Source organism: Semicossyphus pulcher, unplaced genomic scaffold (assembly GCF_022749685.1).
Source record: "Semicossyphus pulcher isolate SPU_LCO1_2020_fin unplaced genomic scaffold, fSemPul1.0.p SCAF_4, whole genome shotgun sequence".
Lineage (NCBI taxonomy): Eukaryota > Metazoa > Chordata > Actinopteri > Labriformes > Labridae > Semicossyphus > Semicossyphus pulcher.
Window position 1 is genome coordinate 16,436,982 of NW_027211715.1, and position 23,908 is coordinate 16,460,889.

The following is a 23,908-nucleotide window of genomic DNA, read 5'->3' on the forward strand; positions in this document are numbered from 1 at the left end:
GCTCTGAGAGGAACCAAAATACTTTTGTCCCGTCTTCAAGCTCGCTTTTACAGGTATGCTCTTCTTCATTTGTAATAACTGCACTGAAAACGTTATTTCGCGGAATTCCCTTTTTTATCTTTAATTAACCTTGGTCACAGACAGCAGTATATTAGACAATGTTTCTTCAGAAATCTGCAATGGTGAATCAACCGTCGACCATATAGTTACGTGGGTAAAACATGGTGACATAACTATATTAAATGGATACTACGAATTAGATTAAAAAACAAAAACATAATTATTCACTTAGCTTGTGGAGTTAGCTTAATTTGGTTTAGGCACAATAGCTATTTGGCACAGAGTCGTCAAACAAACTTTTTCTTTGCTCAGTTTAAACAATTTATTAATGACAAGTGATTTCTTATTATATAATATCCATATGCAAACACCACACATTTACCTACGTTTTCTCCACAATATAATGATGTAAAATTGAATTTAAACGCCCTCACCTTTAAACCAAGTTTATCCAATTGAGCCCAGTATTTCAGCTGCATCCTGCTAATCGGAAAATCGTTCTAATTAAAGGATTTCCATCGTTACAGATATGGATCAGAGGGCAGTGTGTGCCGGATGCCACCGGCTGATCACAGACAGATTCCTGCTCAGAGTCTCTGACGGCCTCTGGCACGAGGAGTGTGTGCGGTGCTCCGCGTGCGGAGACGCGCTCGCAAACTCCTGCTTCCTGCGGGACCGCAAACTTTACTGCAAGCGGGACTATGCTGAGTGAGTGCTGGAGGCAAACTCTTTGTTACTGTTTGGATTCTCCTGACGTTCATGCTGAAATCATAAACATACACACGTTAAGCTGTCATTTCGCTAGCTTCATCAGAGCGAATGTAAAGAGATTTTTACTAAGGAAGCACGCCTGATTTTACATTGTGCCTAACTGCACGAAGATGTTTTAATTCAATGAGTTAGTTAAAGAGAAAAAAAACTTTTTTTTTTTAATAAAAATTCATTGAATTGGTTTAATATTCTAAAAACGAACACACATTTAAGCTATTCTTCATTTTTTTTATTCTTCAGTTATTTTTTAAGTATATTCATTATTAAAATTATGAATCATTGTCAAATACATCTTGTGATCAACCATGATACGACCAACCAAAATACAACCTACGCTTTATTTTCGAAAGGAGAAATATCATATATTGTTTCATTAAGCACTTTTGTTTTGTTATACGCTATTTTAACTCATTTTATTCCACTTATGTGGCCCAGGATCCAAAAGTTATTTTGTGTTATTAAGCCAATTTTAACAACAGAACCCTTGTCCAGATTCTCTTCGTAGTACCTTAAATTTATCTTCTCTTAACGTAACTTTTGCTTTCCTTACTTATGAGTAGATTTGTTTGTCTATGGCACAAACATTGTGTTATGCGTATGTGTGCATATGTGTGGATATGTGTGCATGGCGTATATGGTGACTTCAAGGGAACTTGGCACCGTGCGCTAACAGAACAAGGTGACTGCAGGAGGAAGGGGAGGCGAGGGAGCTGGAATGTGAGAACACTATTGCATGGTGGACATCCATACACACACATGCACACACACATGCAAAACAACACAGTCACACCTTCACACACACCTTCAGCACACACACATACCACACACAACCAGGGGTAGAGCTCAACTGACACATTGTCAAAATGTGTTAAAATTTGGAGGCCCATTGGTGTGGCAACTGCAAGCTGGGGACAACATATGGTCTCGTCGCCGAGGCAGACCCCCTCCTCCCTCAGAACTCCCACCTTCATCACCCATCGCCGCCCACTGCCTCATCGTCTCATTCCTCCTCCTAAACATGATCTCACCTTAACGAGAGCCAAAACCAAACCACGCTCCCTAACAGCACCAATTTAGTGATGCTCGTTCTGCCAAGCGGGTCCAAAACCATGTTTCCGGTCAGAGACCTTATACTGCAGAGGTGTTGGAGGCCCAGCCTTACAACAGGACAACCATACAACGGCTGAAAGCAAAAAGAAAAGACAGACACATTCACAAAAAGACAGTTGCATGAAAGAAAGAAACAAGACTTCCCTCTATCTGAAGACAGAACTTAGCTGGAATGGGGGCTAAGCTTAACTTATATGTAGTCCATGAAGCTTAATGAGATATGAAAGGCTGAGTGAATTCCTATAAAAGCTCCTAATTCAAAGTGTTTAGTGTGATCACAGCACTTGGCCAAAGCTCAGATAGATCTGGCCTGAGAGGTAATTAGGAGAGTAGAGCCATATGTCTGAAGGTCTGCTGCATCCCTACAACAGAGACACTGAGGCTGGTGTGAACTTATTTCGGGGGACAGAGCGCTCCACGAGCCCTGGCGTTGTGTGCCGTGGCATCTGGAAAGCTCTGCTCACAGCAGCCCGCGTGTCGAGCGATGGGACGATGCCCAGCCGACCGTGAGTTATCTGACCTGACCAATTAGCAGGAGGCCGGGTGCCAGAGCTCTGCCTCCGAGGTCTCCTGTCTCCACCTCCCAGCTCCATCCCGCGTGCGCTTACGGCTCCTTATTGCACCACTTTGGTCCACCATGAGGGTTTTAAAACTGTGCCAGTGTTTCTCTCGCAGTGCAAACTGTGTCCTTTCATTTGATCCAGGACCAGTGTGAAGCCAGCTCGTAAGTGACGATTATTCCATACTGTGACAACATTTGTCTCTTACCACACGCTGGATCTTCTTCCTGAATCTCACCTTTGTTTTTCACCTGTGCTTGTGTGGTGATAGACCGTCGGGTTGGGCTGTTCATGGAAGTTTAAAGTGAATGCAGTCAGTATTTAAATTTGTTTGTTTTATGTCATTACTCCACATAAAGACATGGCAGGAAGGAAGCAAATTTAAACCAGTGCTGCCAACCTTCTTCCAGATATGTAACAACTGATGGATGAATGTTCTTTGCTTCATAGATAACACTGCATATAGAAGAAGACACACTTAACTACTGATTAAATATTTGTGCAGAGAAAAAACGTTTGACAAAATCTCCAATATATATGAATCAATATCCAAACCAGTGATTTTTCCATGTTTGCAGTGCAGCACCTGAATCTTAAAAAAATAGCAAAACACTATTTATAAGTTTAATTATTTACTGTCTAATTTTCCTGCCCAATTATTTCTTTTTACATCACAGTGTCCTGTGGCAGATTTGTTTTTGCTCTTTGCCATTATTAGATAGGACAGCTGAAGAGAGACAGGGAATGTGGGTAGTAGAGAGTGGGGGATGACATGCACCAAAGGATCACAGACCGGGAGTTGAACCTTCAATCAGTGCGTCGAGGACCGTAGCCTCTGTATGTGGGGCGCCTGCTCTACCAAGTGAACTAAACCAGCACCATGTGGATTTTTTAAAATGTCTTTATTTTATTAAATCTCTTAAAAGCTGTAAATATTATAGTGACATGAAGTATAGTTTAGCCACAACTTTATTTTTTTAGCAAAAAAACCCAATTACAATCCCTCAGATTAATATAAATTCCTTAATTCCTGTTTAAATTTAGTAACCAATTCGTAAGTTAATAAGTTGATGATGATCATTGGATGAATGTATTTTCTTTTCTCCGTCCTCTGTCTTCATATTTCTTGCAGGACTGCATTTGAAAAAAAGGCTTTTAGATTCAGTAATAAAACAATAATGATCATTATAAATCTGAAACATTACACGGTTTGTTGAAATATTTGTCATAGCTGATGTTGACAGGATTGCATCTTTCCTTTAATTTACAAATAGTCACGCAGAACCAGCAAACACACACTGCAGTGTACTGTGCTGTAATTTAATGAAGCAGAATGAATGTCCCGTCTGACCATGTGATGTTTAGGTGTCTTCAGACTGCCTGAACGGTTCAGCGGACAGGTGGACTGGACATCAGATTGGTCGTCAGATCGGCGGCCTGACGGGCGGCGCACTTGACCCGCAGATCTGTATCTGATACACACACTCTCTTTGTGTATGTGTGTGTGTTCAGGGAATGATCCCGGTTAACTTGATCCAGAAACAGGATCCGTGTCTCTGCATGTCCACTGGACCAGCAGTCTTTGCCTGACTGCTAAAGGTCAGCAGTGAGGTCACGGACAGAACAATGAGCGAGGAGGGCTTTTCTCTGGACTAAATGTGTGTGTGTTTAAGTGCATCTACCTTGAGAGTGCCTGAACCTGGCTGTGTCAGTGTGGACGAGCGCTGGATTTTGCTGACTTATTTCTCCGTAATGATCATGTCCCTAATTGCCATGTCTAAATCCAGCGTGACTGAGTGTTCCCGCTCTCCTCGCAGGGCCGCTGCACGCCAATCACATCGACGGAAACTCTGAAATATTAAACACCTTGAGCCGCTCCATAAGTATGGGAGCTACTCTAACCTTTGCATTAACGACGCTTTAGAATACTGGGTATAATAAGACGCATAATGGAAAAGCGATTCTCGAAACCCAACACATTAATGCCCGTAGTTTCGTCATCGCTGCCCGCTAGCATTAGCATCACTGAGACATTAAATCAGGTACTTTGCTGCATCAGAATCATCCCGGGTATTTTCCTCCGACACACTTCCTTTGAAAATGTTGCGTCGATGCATCTTGTGTTGCCACAGGAATGCACATACCACAGACGGTATGTTGGCCATATTAAAGCGCATACCATTGAGGCCGCGGAGCAGACGACTCGGACGGGTCAAGCAGCCCGTCTGACCCTCCTGAGCTGCCGGGAAGGGGCTTTAGCGTCGCCTTAGAGACCCCACGACAACAGTGAGAGGTGTGAGCAATGTTTGGCTTCGGGATGCTGCAGCTCCTTCTGACAGGGACGTCTCAACCTGAGTGTTCGCTCTGTGTTCGGTCTGGGCTTTTGTTTGTTTGAGTGTAGAGTTTCAATTTAGATGGATTTAAAAAGAAATTCAATCTGGATCAGACAAAATATATAATTTCATTATTGATTAAAATGAAAAACTGCTGTTTAGCAGACGCAACCGATAAAAGATAAATACTAAAAGGTACAAATGTAAACTGTATTTTTAAGGGAATTTTCCTTTTAGTACATAAATATTTAAATTTATCAGCACTGAAAATTTTTTTAAATCATTCAAGTTACATTTTTTATTTTTCTCTTTCTCTGATCCTGCATTTTCCTTGCAATACATAATCCTTAAACTGATTCGGTGATATATGTAGCCTCTCCTTATGGGCCACAAGAAGTGTTTTTATGCGAAACAAAAAGGCCTGTCACTTTCTCATGCCTCTGCTCTGACTGCTCTGGTGACCCAGTCAGGCCTGGAGACAAACACCAGCTCCAGAATGATGACGCATCATCCTGCGTGACAGACCCAGAATGCGGCGGTGTCAGCCAGCGGACAATGGTCCTGCTGCTCGGGGGCTGGCTCTGCCTTTGTCCCGCTCTGGTTAAGCAGACTTAGGGATAATTCTGCAGATAATTCATGGGACCGGCGGCTCAGCCTGTCCCACCGGGAGACCTGATTCCCCCCCTCTGCCTGGAGCCATGGCCTGCCGAGAGCCTTTCTCCCGCCTCCCCAGGAGCACAGCCTCGGACACGGCAGCCGGAGCCACAGCAACAGTCTCTGAGGCTTAAGCCCACCAGTCCTGGTTGCCAGGCGCTAAGATGCACACCCGCCACGCTGAGGGTATGTGTCTGCGTGGTCGGGGCAGCGGGAGGAGGAGGAGAGGGGAGAAGTCAGGTTGTTTTGAGTGACAGCTCGACTCAGCAACATTCCCTGAGTCAACCAAGCATTTTTTTCTCATGGGGTCCCTTCTTACTGAGTCTCAAGGGTCCTCAAGTGTCTCAGCCCTTACTCAAACTCTAAACATCCACACAAAGCATTACTCACTCTTACACTACTCTTTACACACAAATCTCTCCCTTGTTTCCTCCCTTGTTTCACACCCCCTCCCTCCTCTCTTTCTCTGCAGTCTGTTTGCGGTGCGCTGTGGGGGCTGCGCGGAGGCCATCTCTCCCGCGGAGCTGGTGATGCGTGCGGGGGCCGCTGTGTTCCACCTGCACTGCTTCACCTGCAGCGTTTGTTCCTGCCGCCTGCAGACCGGAGACCACTGCGTCCTCAGGGAGGGACGGCTACTGTGTGCCAGAGACGACTACCACCAGTGTGTGGCCAGCCCGGCCTCCTCCGACACAGGTACAGACTGTGGACAGTGGGTGTGTGTGTGTGTGTGAATGGCTGCAAACTGTACAGATCTTTTTAAACAGATATATCACTATTTTTACTGATTGTTACAAATTGCATTTGTGCATGTTATATGCACGCTGCTTTGTACATTTTACAATACTTTTGTAACAAAAGCAGAGATCAGAAAAGTTGAGGAAAAGTGGCTCAACTGAAAAACGCTTGATCAGAAATATAACTGCAAATCATGCATTTAATATCACAGACTGATCTTATGAGTTTCCCTTTTTCATCTCTCAATGTTGTTACTAACGTCTGCCTCCTAGGTAAGAGTGAATATGAAGAAGAAGAGGAAGAAGAGGAGGAGGAATCTGGGAGGATGACCGGCAGACGAGTTAGATCAGAAGATCTGGACAGCAAACGTCCCAAAAGGCCGCGCACAATTCTGACCACTCAACAAAGACGGACATTTAAAGCCTCATTTGAGGTCTCGTCCAAGCCTTGCCGAAAGGTACAGTTTATTCTTTGATCAACTGACGTGTAAGAGGAGTGAGTAGATACAAACAGACATTATCGTATGCGATCGTGTGAAGACGTAAAAGTCATAAATATTTCTTTCCTTTCCTCCTTGTTTGAGACAGATTAGTGAAGTGACACTATTTTTATAACCTTCAAGTGACCTCCTCTCTTTTTCTCTGTCCTTATTTCTTACCCTCCCTTTCTCACTCCCTCCCCTCCCCCCCTGAATCTTGATCCAAGGTAAGGGAGACCTTGGCAGCAGAGACTGGTCTGAGCGTCCGGGTTGTGCAGGTCTGGTTCCAGAACCAAAGAGCCAAAGTAATACAAAGTACACACACACACACTTACACACTCACCCCCACGCACACACACAGTCATATGCGCTACTAATAAAAGGACTCTTTCTGCACCGTGTTTGTATGCCAGCGTGGAAATCAGCCTGGTTATCTGTTCATACAGGAAACTGATGACATCTCACAGCGAGATCGCTGCAGATTAAAGCCCATATTTCCTCGCAAAGTGGGCTCATGTGTGGTTTCCCTCCTCCACTGAAAGACGTCCTTTACCTCACTGTTAATACTTTGCAATTGAGTGAACACACGCGTGCGCCTGGGTGGCAGAGGGACAGTGGAAGTTTATTACAGTCGGGGCTGTATGTGAGCTTTACGTGTGTGTTTTTCAGATGAAGAAACTGGCCAGGAGGCAGCAGCAGCAGCAGGAGCAGCAGCAGCAGACTCAGGAGCAGCGTGAGCACCCAGCACATCACACAGGTATTGTACTGTTGGACAATGTAAAAAATATATATCCAAAAATAGTTACCTTTATCTTCCATACAAGGTGCAAGATCTAGAGGCTAATATATTATAGCAAAAAGAGCACTAAAACCCATTACAGTAACAGTCACTAAAAACCTTCTCCTGTGTGTCTGCTGTGCCCCACAGCGCCCTCCCGTGGCGGTTTGACCTCTGAGTTGGAGCACCTGGGGTCCTCTTATACCCACATTCAGCAGCAGCAGCAGCAGATGGGACTCACCACACTGGAGCAGCAGGACTACGACATGGACCCCTTCAGACAGGGCCTGACCCCTCCTCAGATGCCGGGAGATCACATGCACCCCTACGGTAAAGAGCTCAGTGCTGTCGAAGCATGATGGAGAATTACATGTTTAAAGTATTACTGTTTGGTGCCTCCTCGGTTAGTAAAAATAACAAAACTGATTTTAAATGATAGGATTTTATTATCAGAACATGAGTCAGGATCCTAATGTTTACAAATGAACAACAGTTTTTGATCCCATTAGCTCCAGCGTAGCAGCAGTGTTTCCTGAGAGGTCAAAATAAACGGAGAAAAGAGCTAAATGACTCCCTAATGTAATATAATATAACAATGTCTTTAACCACAAACAATGAACTGAATCAATTTCTCTCTAGAGAAGCAACAAAAAATAACATTATATTAACAGAGGTAAGCGCTGTCGCCTCACAGCTAGAAGGTTACTAGTGCGAGTCCTGGCTTGGACGAGTTTGCATGCATGGGTTCTCTCCTGGTACTCCAGCTTCCTCCTATGGTCCGAAGACATGCCCGTTTAGTTCATTGCAGTCTGTCTCTGTGTGTCAGCACTGTGACTGACTGGCGATTGGGCTGTGTGTACCCGACCTCTCGCCCCGTAACGGCTGGGATGGGCTCCAGCCTCCACGTGATCCTGAAAAGGATAAGCGGTATAGATAATGGATGGATATTTATTATATTGTCAGCTGCTCCGACTATTTTGTCCGTCATTTGAAGAATGCAAAATAATTCCTTCAATAAGTCCTTGACAAATCCTCAAAATTGTATTTTTTGACAAGCAAAGACTGAGATACTCACAAGACACACAAAACACCGGATCCTACATTTCCCATAATGCAACACATTAGCATCTTTTATTGTTTTCTTTAACATTCAAAAAAGAAATCAAATTTAAAGGGCCAGTTCGCCGATTTTCAACCTCATTCCTATCATGCTATGATGGGGAGCTAATGCCATTATGGTAGAAAAGAAATGCAATTTGGCTCTGTGCCTTTGGAGGACTCTATCCACTGCTCTAATGGGCCCTGGAAAACCTCCTCCAGATGACACGTGTTACGTAGTCTGGCAGAGGCCAGGGAGCTTGCTAAACTATACTTCCTCAATCTAGGACGCCCGCCTCCGATGTCTCGTTCAAAATCGTCAGGTTTGAAATGTGGACTGCAGACCCAAAGATATTTTAGACGATCCACCGGTATATTCTCATCGTATTTTAGATTCTTTACCGCTCTGAGCCGTTGTATGCAGCGATCAATGTCCTTGATTGGGAAACGATAGTATTTCACTCCAGCCGTTCCTTTCAGAGGGAGGGGCGCAATGCACGCTGGCTGTTGTAGGAATGTAGAACGGGCAAAACCACGAGCTGTTTGTACAACTTTCTCCACAGCTATGGCGCCAATTTCAAATATTATTGCTTGTATCGATTACAGAGAACACCAGCTTTGACTGACAGTGGCTTTTTCCAGGGGCGAGTTGCTCCTTTAAGAAAACAAAAGAAAGAAATGTAAAACAATTAAAAAAAATGTTTTTAAGCTTAAGCTTCTCCCAAACAACATTTTACAGCTGCTCAGTCCGCACTTAAACTTTATGAGTAAAAAATGTGAAGTGCCCCTTTAACCCAACTCATGTTCAGCTTACAGCCTTACTCTAGTGTTTAATGATGATGTGTCTTCCTTAGGTTTCAAGGGTCTGTACGGCGACATGGACGGAGACCCTCTGTGTCATGTGGCTGACAGCGACTGCCTGTCCCTTGGTGACTCCTCTCTGCTCACCCCTATAGACCGCCTCTACTCCATGCAGGACTCCTACTTCACCTCCTGAGGGTGGAGATCAGACCCTCTGCATCGCCCTCTGGTCTCATCATTTATCTGCCTGTACCGTGCACAAGAACGCTGAAGAAGTGGTTGCAAAATCACCGCCAAGGGGACGTGGGTACACTGTGATACCATGCAATATACCAGGTGCACCTCCATATAAACATGAATACACTACTGCCTCTTATGCTTTACAATCCCACTGTAAACACAGACTGTGTATGCACGATACTTTCTGACCTCTCACTATGTTTGAATGTTAGTTATGAGATTATATCTGCATCTACTAATGTAAATAGCTATTTGGGTGTGTATTTGTATTTATTCTCACAATGTGTGTATGCAGTTCATCTTGAATGAATCAGTGATCAATAAATAATGGTTATGATACAGTGAGTATTTAGTGAGTATGAAGTAGAGGGTGATTTATTATAAAGATGGGGTATTCATGCTGAGGGTCAGAGCCGGGTCAGTCCATCCTCGGTGCTTATCGGTCCGATCTAGGTGACAGGTCAGCGAGGCATCTTCCCCCCCGGCTGTTGGGTGGAGCATCAGATTGTAAAACGCTGGGCTGTGACAGCTGTATGGGTCAGTGGCAGGTAAGCATCACATCCACGCCGCCATCATCAACGCTCACATTGTGCTCCTCACGGTCAAAGGCCCTCGCTGCATTTTTCTGCCTTTCCTTCCGAGGACAGGAGGGAGGGGGGACCACCCAGGCGCTGTGCCCAGCTGGAATGCACCAATCCTGGGGAGGGAGGTTGAGAAAACCCTTCAGACAACGGAGGGGCTGAAAGCTGTGTCAGGGGAGAATGCCCAGGGTGACACGGAGATATGAAGCCCCACTGTATGCAGTGCCTCCTTGCCCCAGCCGTGAACCCTCTCCTGGACCCGTCTCATCTTTCCCACTATGAAATCAGACCTTGCAGAGCAGAGAGCGCAAGTCAATGGTCAGGAACAATCTAACTGTCTGTCACCGAGGTATGCCACTGCCAACCAGAGCTAAAGAAGTGTGCAGCAGAGTATACAGAGTGTGTGTTTCTTTGAGTCTGTATCTGTGTCTGTATCTGCTCTAAGTGTCTGCTGGTGTGCACGCTCATGTGCTAGGAGGAACAACACTCTTTGTTGTTGGAACTAAAGTATCATAATGCGTTTCCTTGTATCTTTAGGAAGAAAAGCCAGACTTTAATATCAGGGAAGGAAGCCAAGGTGGTCACCTGCGGGGTCTTTTCCCTTCTTGTGCGCGAGTCTGTGCACAGTTGGCATGCATACATGGCTGGCAGCAGCAGTGGGTGGCATGAAAAAAATAATCAAACCGTGATCATACGGTCACAGCGGGTAGCAATAACCTCATTATTATTCTGACGGTAGCCAAACAGTTTCCTGTCAAAGGTTCGGTTATTTATTGCACCCTTCATGCCAACGGCAGGCCACAAACCCTCTGTCTTTTAACCGCTATAATTGGCTTCATGCTGTTGCAGCGCCAAGACAGATGCACACGCTTAGCTGAAGATACTCCTTTGGCCATTTGCAGCACATATTTACAGTCTGGGCGGGTAATATTGGCACAGATACACAGGAAAGATTCTGCACAGTAGATGCCATGCAATAAAATACTAGACATAATTCAGACACTGGATTTATTACTAAATAGGTTGGTAAAAAATAATCCCAAATATGAGTCATATTCTTAACTCTACGCAAGTTCTTCCTCTTAGCTTTAATACTCGTGTATTTACTGTGGGAGGCGGTGAATTGTCCCTCAACGTGGGATCAGTGCCCAGTCTGACACATTGAGCTGACACTGATAATAGATCACCTCCTCACCACGAGGTGATGGGGGGCTTTCTGGCCACTTAATGTGCTAAACTGACACTTTGTGGCACTTTGGCAATGTCAGAGGTTTTCTGCCACTTCCCAAATTGACCCCGCACTATGACGTCCTGTGGGAGAGGTCAAATGCGGGTTAACTAAGCTGCTGTACTGAACCCTAAATAACACTGGATAGACACACAAATAGAGAAAATGAAGTAACAGTAAAGGGGATGATACAAGAATAGTTGATAGTTTATTGACAATTAAGCAAAATACAAGCAAAGCAAAGCTGCACACAAACTTAATGCGTCCTGATTTGGGTTCTTTCATTACAGAAGGTTTTCATGGAATATGTGTGATTGTCTACATCATAAGGATTTTATGTGATGTTATAATCATACTATAATATCGTTGTTAGTTGAAAATGCAACAGGAAGCTAGCTTCATGTAATAAAAGCAAGTATTAGGTTGGTGTTTATGAAATGATTTGCTGCAGGAATCAACTCTGAAAAACAATCAAAATTCAAATGCAGGGTTCTCTCTGTCTCCCCATGTTGGCGCATCAGACACAATAGAATTTCCTGCAAAATTCAGAAATAAGAATGAAGGGAATATTGTGACTGCTTTAACATGCTGCATGTGTATGTGTGAACTGTATTACAGCAGGTCTCACCTCTTTTCTTAAAGCGCGTCACAATCAACAAAGCCAGCCCTGTCAGGAGGAGCGGCACGGCCACAGAGGCTGCTCCCACGCCAGTGTACATCAGCAAGGCAGTCCCCAGTGGCATACCTTCATCTGAAACACAAACAACAGATTTCTTAAGTGCTTCAACCTCACTGCAGGTTTCTTGATTACCAAATCATTCATCCATATTTTTTAATATCCATTCTACTATTTTAAAACTTGAAAACCTGAATGGATTGCTATGATATTTTGTACAGACATTCATGGGTCAAAGAGGATGTTTCCTTATATCTTTGGTCTCGGTACTGCCTCGATTGTGGTAAGGCCGACATTTTTCTGGTTTGTAGTGAAATGTCTGGACATCTGTTGCTTTGAAATTTGCACATACACATTCATACCCCCCTAAATATGAATGATAAATTACTGATGTGATTACTTTTTCTTCTGGCACCACCAATAGAGCAGAATTTCAATATGTCCAGTAGATTAGTTACATACTTGTTAAAATATTGACAGTGCCAGCATGTGAAGCTAGAATGCTTTAATCAGCTAAGATAACATAGTAAATAAATATTGTACGATTGTCATTGTAGCATTGTTAGCATTCAAAAATCAGTTCACCTGTGCAGCGAGGCAGGCTCTCATTCCAAGAGCCAGATGAGGAGCAAAACAGCGCGTCTGTGCCATTTAGGGAGTATCCGTCTTTACAGGTGAAAAGACACTTTGAGCCAAAGCTGAAGGGCCGCAGAGGATGTGAGCAGTTCATAGACATGGTTGAAGCCAAGGCACCGACAGAACCACACTGCACAGCTGAGATGCGGAAAGAAAATAAATTGTAAGTACTGGATCAGAAGATAAAAGCAGGATGTTTGAGCTCATGCTGATCACTCACGGTGGCAGGTTGGTACTTCCTGACTCCAGAGGCCCATGTTGCTGCATGTCAGAGTTTGTTTTCCTCTCGGCCTGAAGCCCTCATCACATTCAATGTCACAGAGGGAGCCAAAACTGAAAGGTGAGTGTGGATGACTACAATTCATCCTCCCGTGTTGTGGAGCCTTGGCCAGTAGGGGGCATGGGTGTGCTGTGGATAAAAACAAGCATAACATGAGCATCACCTTCACATCATACAATCCCTATGTGCTGAAACAAAGGCAAAAAGACTGAACCATGTTTTCAAGACATGAGAAGTTAATGCCATAGCTGGTGTGTTAATTGGGATATAAAAAAAGGAAGGACACATGTCCATCCGAGTTACAATTGCTGCTCTATCATATCACGATTTATTACCCAGACAGGAGGGTATTTTTCTGCTCCACATGCCCAGAGAGGTGCAGTCTGTGTCTGCCGTCCCATTCAGGAGAAAGCCCTCCTCACACGTTGATGTGCACCGAGAACCAAAACTGAACTCTCCATGAGGAGCAGAGCAGAATAAGGAGCCATGAGAGGGAGAGCTAAGGGTGGAACATCTTCTGGCTGGAGGGGAAGAGACAGAGGAAGAGACCAAGATGTTAAAGATATAATCTTGAAGATTTTCATGTAAATAAATGTCTGTTAGGTCACTATCTATCGCCAAATGAGGTAACACAATGGTGATTGAGCCTATGGCCCACTGATGAAAGCCTTCGCATTTGCAGTATATAGTATTATTATGGACTGGGTGTCTGGTGCAACTTTTGCAGAAAAAATCACAAGCAGCGCCCAGCGCGTTCTCCATCACCCAGCAGTGGTTGGTCTGCCAGAGAGGGTAGGCGGAGCTAAGCGGCTGCTTTTCCGGTCTCTGCAAGTGTTGCGAGTAAACAGTAATCTACCATGGCTGAACAAACAAAGAAAAGATCGATGACTACAGATACAACTTCAAAAATAAGTGAAAATCCAAAGAAAAATAAACAAATTCGATGCTCAGATGAAGGCAAACAGTCTGAAAAGGAAAGTGACCGTCAGTGAGGAAAATCAAGAGTTACAACCGTAAATGTGTGGTTATGTTGGAAGTGTGCTCCTGCAATTACCGGTTATGGCCACAAGGTGCCGCCAAATAGAACGTGACTTACAGATTATAATTTAAAGAACTATATGTGGTAAAGAATTTCAGTCAAGACATCTAAACTACTAAATTAAGTTCTCGTCAATGAATTCTACTTAACAGATTATGATACAAAAATGGATCATTTACCCAAGCAATGTGGGATATCTGTGCTCCACAGGCCGACAGAGGTGCAATCAGCATCAGCCGTCCCATTCAGCACAAAGCCCTCTGCGCATGTTGATGTGCAGCGAGAACCAAATCTGAACTCTCCATGAGGAGCAGAGCAGGACAAGGAGCCATGAGAGGGAGAGCTCAGAGTGGGACACTTCTTAGCTGCCAGGTAAACAGGTAAGAGAGACAAACAAAGTATTTTAGAGCTTTAAGAGTTGAAGCGAAATGGGAGCGCTGTTATTCAAGAAATTACAAGCTCTTATGTCAGTTAAGTATATTCACACAGTGGGGATTTTCCACTGAGGTAAGCTCAGGGTCATACTGCTGGTTATAATACACAAATCTATCTGTACAATTTAGTCATCACTGGTCATACCTTGGCAAACAGGAAGTGCATGACTCCAGTTTCCCTGGGAAGAACATTTCGTCATGTTTGCGCCAATCAAGTCAAACCCTTCTTCACATCGCACGCTGCATATTGAGCCATAGCTGTTCACTCCCACGGGGTCCTGGCATCGCACTGAGGCACTGCTTGGAGCCTTCATACTGTTGCATTTGACCACTGGAGAAGAAGACACACTATTAGGAAGCTTGTGTTAATTTGAGGAAGCATTGACATCATGTCTGTGACCCACCTGTGCATGTAGGCGTAGGTTTGCTCCATTGTCCCGAGGCCAGACAGGTGAGTGTGTTATCACCAGTCAGGTAGTAGCCTTCCTGGCAGGTGAAGTTACAGCGTGAGGCAAAGGAGAATGCCCCAAAAGTGTCCACACATGTCATGTTGCCCGTGACAGGAAACAAAATAGGGGCGCACTTTTTCACTGTGTTGGGACAAAGATATCAATCGCACATAGTCCGTTCAATAGATTCAATGCTCTTATGTCATACGTCTGCGTATTATGACTCCACTTTTATAAACATAGCGTGAGCATGAGGTGAGGGTATGAATAAGCATGCTGACATAATCTACAGGCAAGGGAAACAGCAAGTCACTTAAAATTACAATGTTGTTTCCCTATGCCATTATAAATGAGTGTAAAATGAAGTGATAACAGATGTGACCTGTATGTAATCTGCTGTTCCATCTAGACAGGACGTGACTACACACTGAGGTATGTAAATGTAACAGGGGGTCAAGTATTACAAAAGAAAGTAAAATTGATTTCTCAGTGTTTCTCAGAAAATAGATATTTTTCATTTTTACTCAGGTTAGGATAATTATTTTACATTCAAAGTTAATGACAACTACTTTACCTGTGCATGCTGGGACAGGAGCTGTCCACTGGCCGGTGTGGTCACATCGGATCTGGTCCTGTCCTTTGAGCTCATGGCCTTCATCACACGTTACCTCACAGGTGGAGTTGTAGCTGTAAACTGCGATCGGGTGGCTGCAGTTCATCCTACCTGCTCTGATGTCGGTGTCGTTCAGAACCGGACACTGTTCAACTAAGATAAACAGTTAGAAATACTTTCCTGATAAAATTGGCATTTGAAATAACAATTGTTTTTGACACATTGAGTTGTAATACCTTGACACGGAGGAACAGGGTGGGTCCACTGACCACTGGCTTGGCAAAGCAGTTGAGGAACGCCTACCGAGTGGAAGCCAAGGTCACAGTGGAAATGGCAGGAAGAGTTGAAACGATTAGACCCGAAGGTGTTTTTACAGGAGTGAGAACCATGATCCGAGTCCAGCAAGGGTTTGCATGCGATTGCTGAAAAAAAGATATTATTATACTCCTATCTAAAATAGGTCATAGCTAGTCATAATAAATCCTGCTCACCCTCTTCACAGCGTGGCCCCTGGAAACCAGGATGGCACTGGCAAGTGAAGTTCCCAATGGTCTCGACACAGTCTGCATGAGCACTGCAGGAATCCTGTTTGCAAGAGGCTACATGCACACAAAGACAAGCTATAGTAAGTCAACAGGAGGCAGAAATAATAAGTCAGTTGTTAATCGAACAAAGTGTGAGTGTTTTACCGGTGTAGCAGATGGTTCCCTTCTTTTTGCGACAGTTCTCGTTGTTCCACTTGCCTGTGTCTTCCTCCCTCTTAATGTACATCTCCACACAGTCCTGACCTGCCATGTTATCTGGCTCATTAATAGCCCAATTCTGAGTCTCTATGGGCACCTTCTCATTTGTTCGATCCCAGATCCATTCTCCATCCACTTTGCTAATGCCTATCCAGTAATACTTTGAGCTAAACGGCACCAGGTCGTTCAGGAAGTCATTCTCCTCCTTGCTCTCGATGGACACCATGTCTGTGAAGTATTGCTGGCACCACTGACGGGATTCAGCCCATCTGCGGTTTGGACTGCTGCTATAGTTGTAGGACCATGCCTGGGCTCCTCCTCTGCTGCTCAGGTCTAAGTTTAGGTGAATGGAATGTAAGACAAACATGTACAAGCAAAGCAATGAAAGGAGGGAATCTGAAAGAGCAGACTTACCTTGGGCAAAAACAATCAGCGCAGCTATCAGGACCCTGTGATGCAGGCTTTGTTTCATCTCAACGGATTCTTCAAACATCTGAAATACAATGTAAATTTTAGCTCAATTTTGCACAAGAGTACGATGTACATTGTGCAAACACTTGCTCTATATGTCGCAGGCTTACCATTTGATCCTCAGTCACTCGTTCCTGATGCTGTATGAAATTCTGCTCTGACGATTGGTGGGAAACTATTAATTGTCCTTCCGCGAAAGAGTCATGATCAATTTTGTAATATCGCTTTCGCTGTAACTTCCTCTCAGGAAGGGCACCACTCTGACACCCATATCACTCTTGGAACACACACTCACACAGACTTAGAAACGTGTGCACACACAAACAGACACTTTTTTAAGTATTTATTTATTAATATGTATGCATTGAACTAAATTATCTTTAATGAAAGATACCACAGAAATAAAACTTTAATGTTATTAAATTGTTATTTGAGTTTACATGTGCATAAATTAATAAAACCTCACACACATACAGTAAATAACCATGCAGGCTGTTTATAAATTAAGCTTTAAAATACTCTTGATTAGACAAAATGCTTTGCTATCTAACTATCCTGGCATACAGCCTGTGCAGCCACAGAGTTTAGGTTTAGTTATTAAAAACGTACAAAAAAATGATTTTATATATAACTGCATTTATGTTGATGTAGATATGTGTTAGTAAGAGATATTGAGGTTCTGGATTTCCTTTATGCCTGTACCTCACCGAATGGACTTGTTGCCTCTTCAGGCATCCTGTGAAGGACAATCAGACTGACATTAAAGGGACGTCACAGTCACAGTGAAATATCTTAGCATGTTAAAGGTCTAATCTCGAAGGTTTCAGTTGCGTTATCTTTGGCGGCACCTTTGGGGATAAATGGTAATTACAGGAAGACACGTCCCAATTTGACCACACGTCTACAGTTGGCTCACTTTGTTAAAGTTGTAACTCTTGATTTTCCTCGCTGACGGTCGTTTTCCCTTTTAGACTGTTTGCCTTCATCTGAGCGTCGAATTGGTTTCTTTTTCTTTGGATTTTCACTTATTTTTGAAGTTGTATCTGTAGTCATCGATCTTTTCTTTGTTTGTTCAGCCATAGTAGATTACTGTTTACTCGCAACACTTGCAGAGACCGAAAAAGCAGCCGCTTAGCTCCGCCTACCCTCTCTGGCAGACCAACCACTGCTGGGTGATGGAGAACGCTTCCCTAACTGGGCGCCGCTTGTGATTTTTTTCCACAAATGTAGCCACAGACATAAAGTCTGTAATAAACATATATACTGCAAATGCAAAGGCTTTCATCAGTGGGCCATAAGCTCAATCACCATTGTGTTACCTCAATTGGCGATAGTGACTTAACAGACATTTATTCAAAAGAAAATCTTCAACTTTAACATCTTAAAGATACAACCTTGTTCGGTGATAGATAGTGACTGATAGTGACATTTGTTTACATGAAAATCTTCGAGATTATTACTTTAAGTATCAGAAACAACACATTTCACAGCACCGTAACATTTTAAATATTTAATGTGCATAATTGGGTGGAGCTGCTTTGGTCAAGTACATTTCAACACTGACCTTTCTTGAGAAAGTTTCTTTCCTGTGAGAAATGAACAGAAAAACAGATTTAGAGGTCTGTTGTAACAGCATGTGTTTGCATCACTTTTACTACGACATTGTGAAACGCTGACCTTTTCTGCGTTTCATCCAGCAGAAACAGATGCAGCAGAAGGCTGAGAGGGCTCCACACCCAGCCACGGCGTACAGGGCCTGTTTGTAGCCTGAGAAAAAAAATTCTAATCATTTTTATCTTGACTCATACAATACTTGACACTTACAATCATACATCAAACTTTTACATAACTTTCAAACAATTACTTGCACAAGTAGGTCTTGGGCCGCTCCAGACCCCGTTGACCCCACAGGTAACAGCCGGCGAGCCAATCACGAGAGAGCCTGGCTGGCATTTAAACCGACAGGTTGAGTTGAATGTCAGGTTTCCTCCTGAGCAGCTGAGGTATCCATTATCAGGCTGAGACAGAGTGGGGCACTCCACAGCTAGGGCCACAAACAGGTTAAAGTTTAACCAGGCATGCAGTTATGTAACAATGTTTGCTAGCTTTCTATTGTGACAATAAGACATTTTTCAGGGCAAATGCATGCTGATGCATGTGTTATGATTAGTTTTTTAAATGTGAACCGCCGCCTGACCTCAGGAAACCGAGGAAGCAGATGCAATGCTTTTGTTGACGATGTGAAAATACAGACGAAAAATAATTGTCATGCTCTAAAGAAGTGCAGTGTGAGTCAATGAGATATGCAGAAGCTATTCTGTGGAAGGAAATAGTGAAAAGGTGTGACACCAGAGGAAAATAAAAGGCTTCTGGGGGGACCGATGACATTTAAGTTTGTTTTACAGAAAACATCAACGTCATGCTAACTTTAAACCTGCATTTACAGATTTAAGTTCACGTAAAGCCAGCTGAATCAAGCTTGTGAAAACAGGTCTAATATGATTATAACCAGTCAAGTGTGGTGACCTTGCTGCTTTATGACACAATATTAACTCACATTTTAGCTCTGCTTTTGGTCCTTAACGCTGCTCTTCAATTCTAACTTTTTCTCTGTTATATTCTGGGATCGTTTAAGCTGTACAGCCAACAGAGCAGTTAGAGGGAACAAAAACAGTGCAGACACAGTGCAAAATGAAAAAAGGAAAAAAAAGCCTTGTGAAGTTGTAGCAAACGAAACTAGCCATGGTTGCGCCGAATTGCGATTAGCGCTAGCACAATGCTGTGCATGGTTAGCATCAATTTGTACAAATTTTGACAGTGAAATACGCCACCTTTAACACTGTCAACTGCTAAGATAGACTCGAAAAAAACTGTAACCTATCCTTTAAACCTGTGGTTCTCAACTGGTGGGTCGGGACCCAAAAGTAGGCCGTGGAGCTGTTTTAATGGGTCGATGTGTGCATGAAAAAACTCTGGGTATCCAATGATGTGCGCGGGCAGTAGTAGTGTAGTTTATTCACACTCCATGTATCCACTAAGATGTGGACTTTAGACTTGGTGACTTGGATTCGAGTCGACTCGAGTGCAACTTGAAAAATAAATGACTTGAGACTCGACTTGGACTTGCAAGTTATTGACTTGAGACTTGAATTGAGGCATGATGACTCGGATGACTTGCGTGTGTTCATAAGTCTGAATGTTGCTGTTAAATATAAAATGATAAAATTCAATGTTTTCAAGTTTCTGTGTAACTATCAAGTATGTATGCAGCGCAAACTGGGAATCATGATTGGACGACTCAAAAAGCTCCCCGGTATGTGATTGTCATGATTGGATGACTGGCTGTCAGTCAAAGTCCTCGCTATAGCAACACGCAACATCAAAGTCCCCCGCTACCTGATGTTTTTCCCCAAAGAGAAGCCTCATCAGTCGTACTCTTTACTACTCAATATGGTCTCAGGCCAGACCATCATCATGGCTGCGTCTGTGCCAAGATAATACAGATACAATTCATTGCCATACTTTTTGAACAGGTTATATAAATTGGCCAATAATATCATTATTAGACAGGCTACTAATACCTTGTCTTTTCTCTTTATAAAGACCGGCTGTAGAGTGCTGTATCTTGGGTGGAAAAAAAGTGACTCGACTTGCCTTAACAGTTTTAAGGCAAGTCAAGCTGTTTTATTCACCTTTTTAAATATTTTGTTGTGTGACTGGTTGAAAAATTGCAGAAATTGTCATTAAGGAGGTGAAGGCGGGTCCTGAGGCGAGACTAGTTGAGAACCACTGCTTTAAACAAACTTTACCCACTGTAATGATTTGTGACTTAATGTAAGTGAGCTCCTCACCTGTGAGAAATGTCTCCTGTGAGACCTGTGAGTCTCCCTCAAAGCCAGGCTCAGGCTCATAGAGGCAGGTGATGTTTTCCATAGTCTCCTGGCATCTTCCTCTGTCGCATGATGTTGCATTACATTGGGCTGGTAAGAAAAAATGCAACACTTAAACAACCTCTAACATTTCTGAACCTATAACAACCTATCAAAAACAATCCGCTTCACCTACCTTTATAACAAACAGCGTATTTCTTATTAGCGCATTTCTCATCGTTCCACTTCCCTCTGTTCGGTCCGTTGTTCACGTAGATCTCCACGCAGAACTCGGTGATGTGGTTGTTGTTGGGCTCGTTTGGTGCCCACGACTCTTCACCGATCCACGTGCTGTTATTCCCAATCCAGGTCCAGGTTTCATTCTTCTGTTGCTTTGTTAGTCCAATCCAATAATATGGAGCCCGCGTTCTGTTTGGCAGCTTTGAGACCAGATAGTTGTTCTCATCCTGGTTCTGGATGACCACCATGTCTGTGAAGCTGCTCTGGCACCACTGCCGGGCCTGGGTCCAGTTCATGGGCCTCCTTGAGACATGATACGTCCAGCCTAAGGCGGTCTCAGCCAAGGAGATACCTAAAAAATAATTTCAAAATAAAAGCTAAGGGTTATAATTCACTATCCAATAAACCCTTATACAATTGTATGTCTCAAATCAGGGGACACCATCAATTACACATTTTTCAGGCCTTTTATTAACTAATACTCACCAAGGATTATGATGAATATCCACTTCATTTTCAACACCTGTAGTCTGTCCAAAGAAAAAAGTAATCAGAACACAAAGTATTGCAAATATCATCATTGAAAATATCTGACAAATTCTTACTTACCCAGAATTAGTTTGGGAAATAAGCTTGCTACTAAACTAAAATCCTCGTCTTTCTAATCACATCAACCTTAAAAACATTATTCCACCGTGGTGCAGTGACTACAGCAGCTAGTGAGAGTTAGTTTGCAAGAAGGACCGGTATGAAGCTTTTATATTTTCCTCTGGCTTTTCAGTCCTGCATTTTAATAGAATACCTGGATGTTTACTGTACAGGGTGGATGCAAGTGATGAATGATGAATGAAAGACCGACTTCGTGACTTGTTAAACTTGCACAGACCTTTTGGGAAATGCCACCTTTTGTGGGAAAGTTGGAAAAGGTGGCAGATTTTCGTTTTGCTGCCTTTTTTTTACGAGATGTATTATCTTTCATTCAAACTGGGCGACTTTACATAACACCACGGGATGAAGCCTTTCTCATTTCTTCATTTCTTTTTACACATGATGTATGAGTTTTGCCAACAACACAGAAGGTCAGAGTGCACTCGCTGTTTCCTTCAGTCAAATGTAAGACGTCAGATCTATTTCTCTTTCTGCTGAAGTGCTGACACAGAAGTCTCTGCATTTGGTGAAACAAACAAAGGTGAAACAGATCGCCTCAGCAGTATAGCCTCAGCCTTTCCTTCCTCACATTAATCTCAGTGTTATACAACTTCTCTTCTCTGTCACGACTGTTGTAACAAAGGTCACAGAAACAGACAAGAGGTCTGTGTTGTTATTTCTTTTTTCACTACTGAGAAAACACACGATGTCCTGAAGAGTCAGCAGAAATGTCCTGACTCAAAGTGTGGGAAAAGGCTGGTGTCAATGCCTTAGGCTTTGTACTAGCATATTAGTGTAATGACACCTGAAATCATCAATCAATCAATACAATTTTATTTGTATAGCGCCAAATCATAACCAAAGTTATCTCGAGACACTTTACAGAAAGAGCAGGTCTAGACCGACTCTTTGTTATGTTATTTAGAGAGAGACCCAACATGATGTTGACAAAATGTTTAATGTTTACAATAAGAATTGACCCCAAAGAAGTTACATCATGTACTTTTTATTTAACATTACAAACATGCAGCAGTCAACACAATATAAACAATTTTATAAATCAGATGGCTTATGAACTTTTTTTTCAGTTCAGATTTTCAGTCTGTGAATCTGGCTCATGGTTTTGATTAAACGAACTGGGTTTCACTTGCCCGAGATTTGGCCACGAGATCTCGTAGCGCAAAGAACAAAGCCACATGAGAGTTATAGGGAAAGGCATACTGTATAACAACTTGCCGAAAATACACTCGCGGCCAAAGCCGTCGCTAACAGAGTGTAACATAAACATCAGTGCAAAACTAACTTACATATTCATGGATGCACACACGATAAAAAGAGTCCGTCGACAATCACTGATGTCTCCGTAGTAGCTGCAGTAAACAAGTCCGGGCATGTCTCCCTCACTGCCGTGTTTCGAGGAGATGCGCTGAGTCGTGCTGCGTTCAGGAGCGCTCAGAAATGTGAATGATCAGACACGTTTTTACATATTTTTAAAGATCGATTTCGGGATTTATGAATCGATATTGGGTGATTCAAATGAGAATCGATTTGAATTGGAAAAATCGATTTTTTTAAACCCAGCCCTAAATAGTGGTACCCTAAAGATTAGCAAATAATAAATTAGCAAGTGAAGCATAGTGATGATGAAGGCCGTAGTAATAGTAATTGTAGGTCTACTATTAGCATTAGCAGCAACAATAATGATACTATGGGGAGGACTGATGTTAGTAGTTGTTGCAGTCTAGCAGGTCCACAGCATCAGGTGGTCTGCAGCAACGCAATCCCCGGGAACCAACAAGACAAGGGAGCACAAGAACTCCCAGGAAGATATATGATTAGTAACGTTAATGGAACAAGAAGATACAGAGTTAATGAGCTGCATTAATATAAGAGAGAGAGAGAGAGAGACAGAGAGAGAGAGAGAGAGAAAGGGAGGGAGACAGGCAGACAGAGAGAGAGAAAGAAGCTCGGTGCGTCAGATCCCCCGGCAGTCTTAACCTATAGCAGCATAACTTTGGGCTGGTCCAAGCCTGAGCCAGCCCTAAATATAAGATTAATCAAGGAGGAAGGTATTACGTCTACTCTTAAAAGAAGAGAGGGTATACTGACATTTGACATACAGTTATGTTAAAGATATAAACAATAGCTGTCTGTGAAGATGGGCTGCTAGATGGGGCTGTCGATGCTGTTTTTGTAGACCTGCAGGGGAGGCTCAATGTCTGAGTTGCTGTAAGAAAAGACGAGAGAAGAAGATGAGCAATGTGATTCAAACTAAATATATACTTATATATAAAAAGGAAATACATGATTTAAAAGAGATGAATTCATTACTGACCTGTTCAGCTCAAACTTGTTGGCTTTCTGCTTCAGGATCCACTTGGCC

General features: G+C 43.1%; 3 protein-coding genes across 4 annotated transcripts; 1 reads left to right on the plus strand and 2 right to left on the minus strand.

Moving 5' to 3' along the window:
* The first annotated feature begins 589 nt into the window (after positions 1-589).
* On the plus strand, positions 590-9,574 carry lmx1a (LIM homeobox transcription factor 1, alpha). Its single transcript, XM_069680471.1, has 7 exons — positions 590-768; positions 5,961-6,181; positions 6,496-6,680; positions 6,929-7,006; positions 7,371-7,458; positions 7,630-7,809; positions 9,432-9,574. The coding sequence occupies exons 1-7, from the start codon at positions 590-592 to the stop codon at positions 9,572-9,574; spliced, it is 1,074 nt and encodes a 357-aa protein (XP_069536572.1).
* selp (selectin P) lies at positions 8,020-16,961 on the minus strand. 2 transcript variants are annotated; one of them, XM_069680469.1, is made up of 14 exons: positions 16,879-16,961; positions 16,712-16,790; positions 16,244-16,630; positions 16,046-16,153; positions 15,791-15,976; positions 15,516-15,707; positions 14,897-15,082; positions 14,638-14,823; positions 14,238-14,423; positions 13,355-13,540; positions 12,960-13,148; positions 12,689-12,877; positions 12,056-12,178; positions 8,020-8,390 (listed from the first exon to the last, which is right to left on the minus strand). In XM_069680469.1, the coding sequence occupies exons 1-14, from the start codon at positions 16,879-16,881 to the stop codon at positions 8,302-8,304; spliced, it is 2,289 nt and encodes a 762-aa protein (XP_069536570.1). In that variant the 5' UTR covers positions 16,882-16,961; the 3' UTR covers positions 8,020-8,301. The 2 variants fall into 2 exon arrangements, with proteins under 2 accessions (XP_069536570.1, XP_069536571.1); XM_069680470.1 differs by lacking the exon at positions 8,020-8,390 and adding an exon at positions 11,641-11,963.
* A 195-nt stretch (positions 16,962-17,156) lies between these two features.
* Positions 17,157-21,577, minus strand: LOC138607819 (L-selectin-like). Its single transcript, XM_069680472.1, has 8 exons — positions 21,487-21,577; positions 21,364-21,407; positions 20,834-21,229; positions 20,620-20,748; positions 18,633-18,812; positions 18,446-18,535; positions 18,333-18,354; positions 17,157-17,504 (listed from the first exon to the last, which is right to left on the minus strand). The coding sequence occupies exons 2-8, from the start codon at positions 21,389-21,391 to the stop codon at positions 17,459-17,461; spliced, it is 891 nt and encodes a 296-aa protein (XP_069536573.1). The 5' UTR covers positions 21,392-21,407; positions 21,487-21,577; the 3' UTR covers positions 17,157-17,458.
* Positions 21,578-23,908: the final 2,331 nt, after the last annotated feature.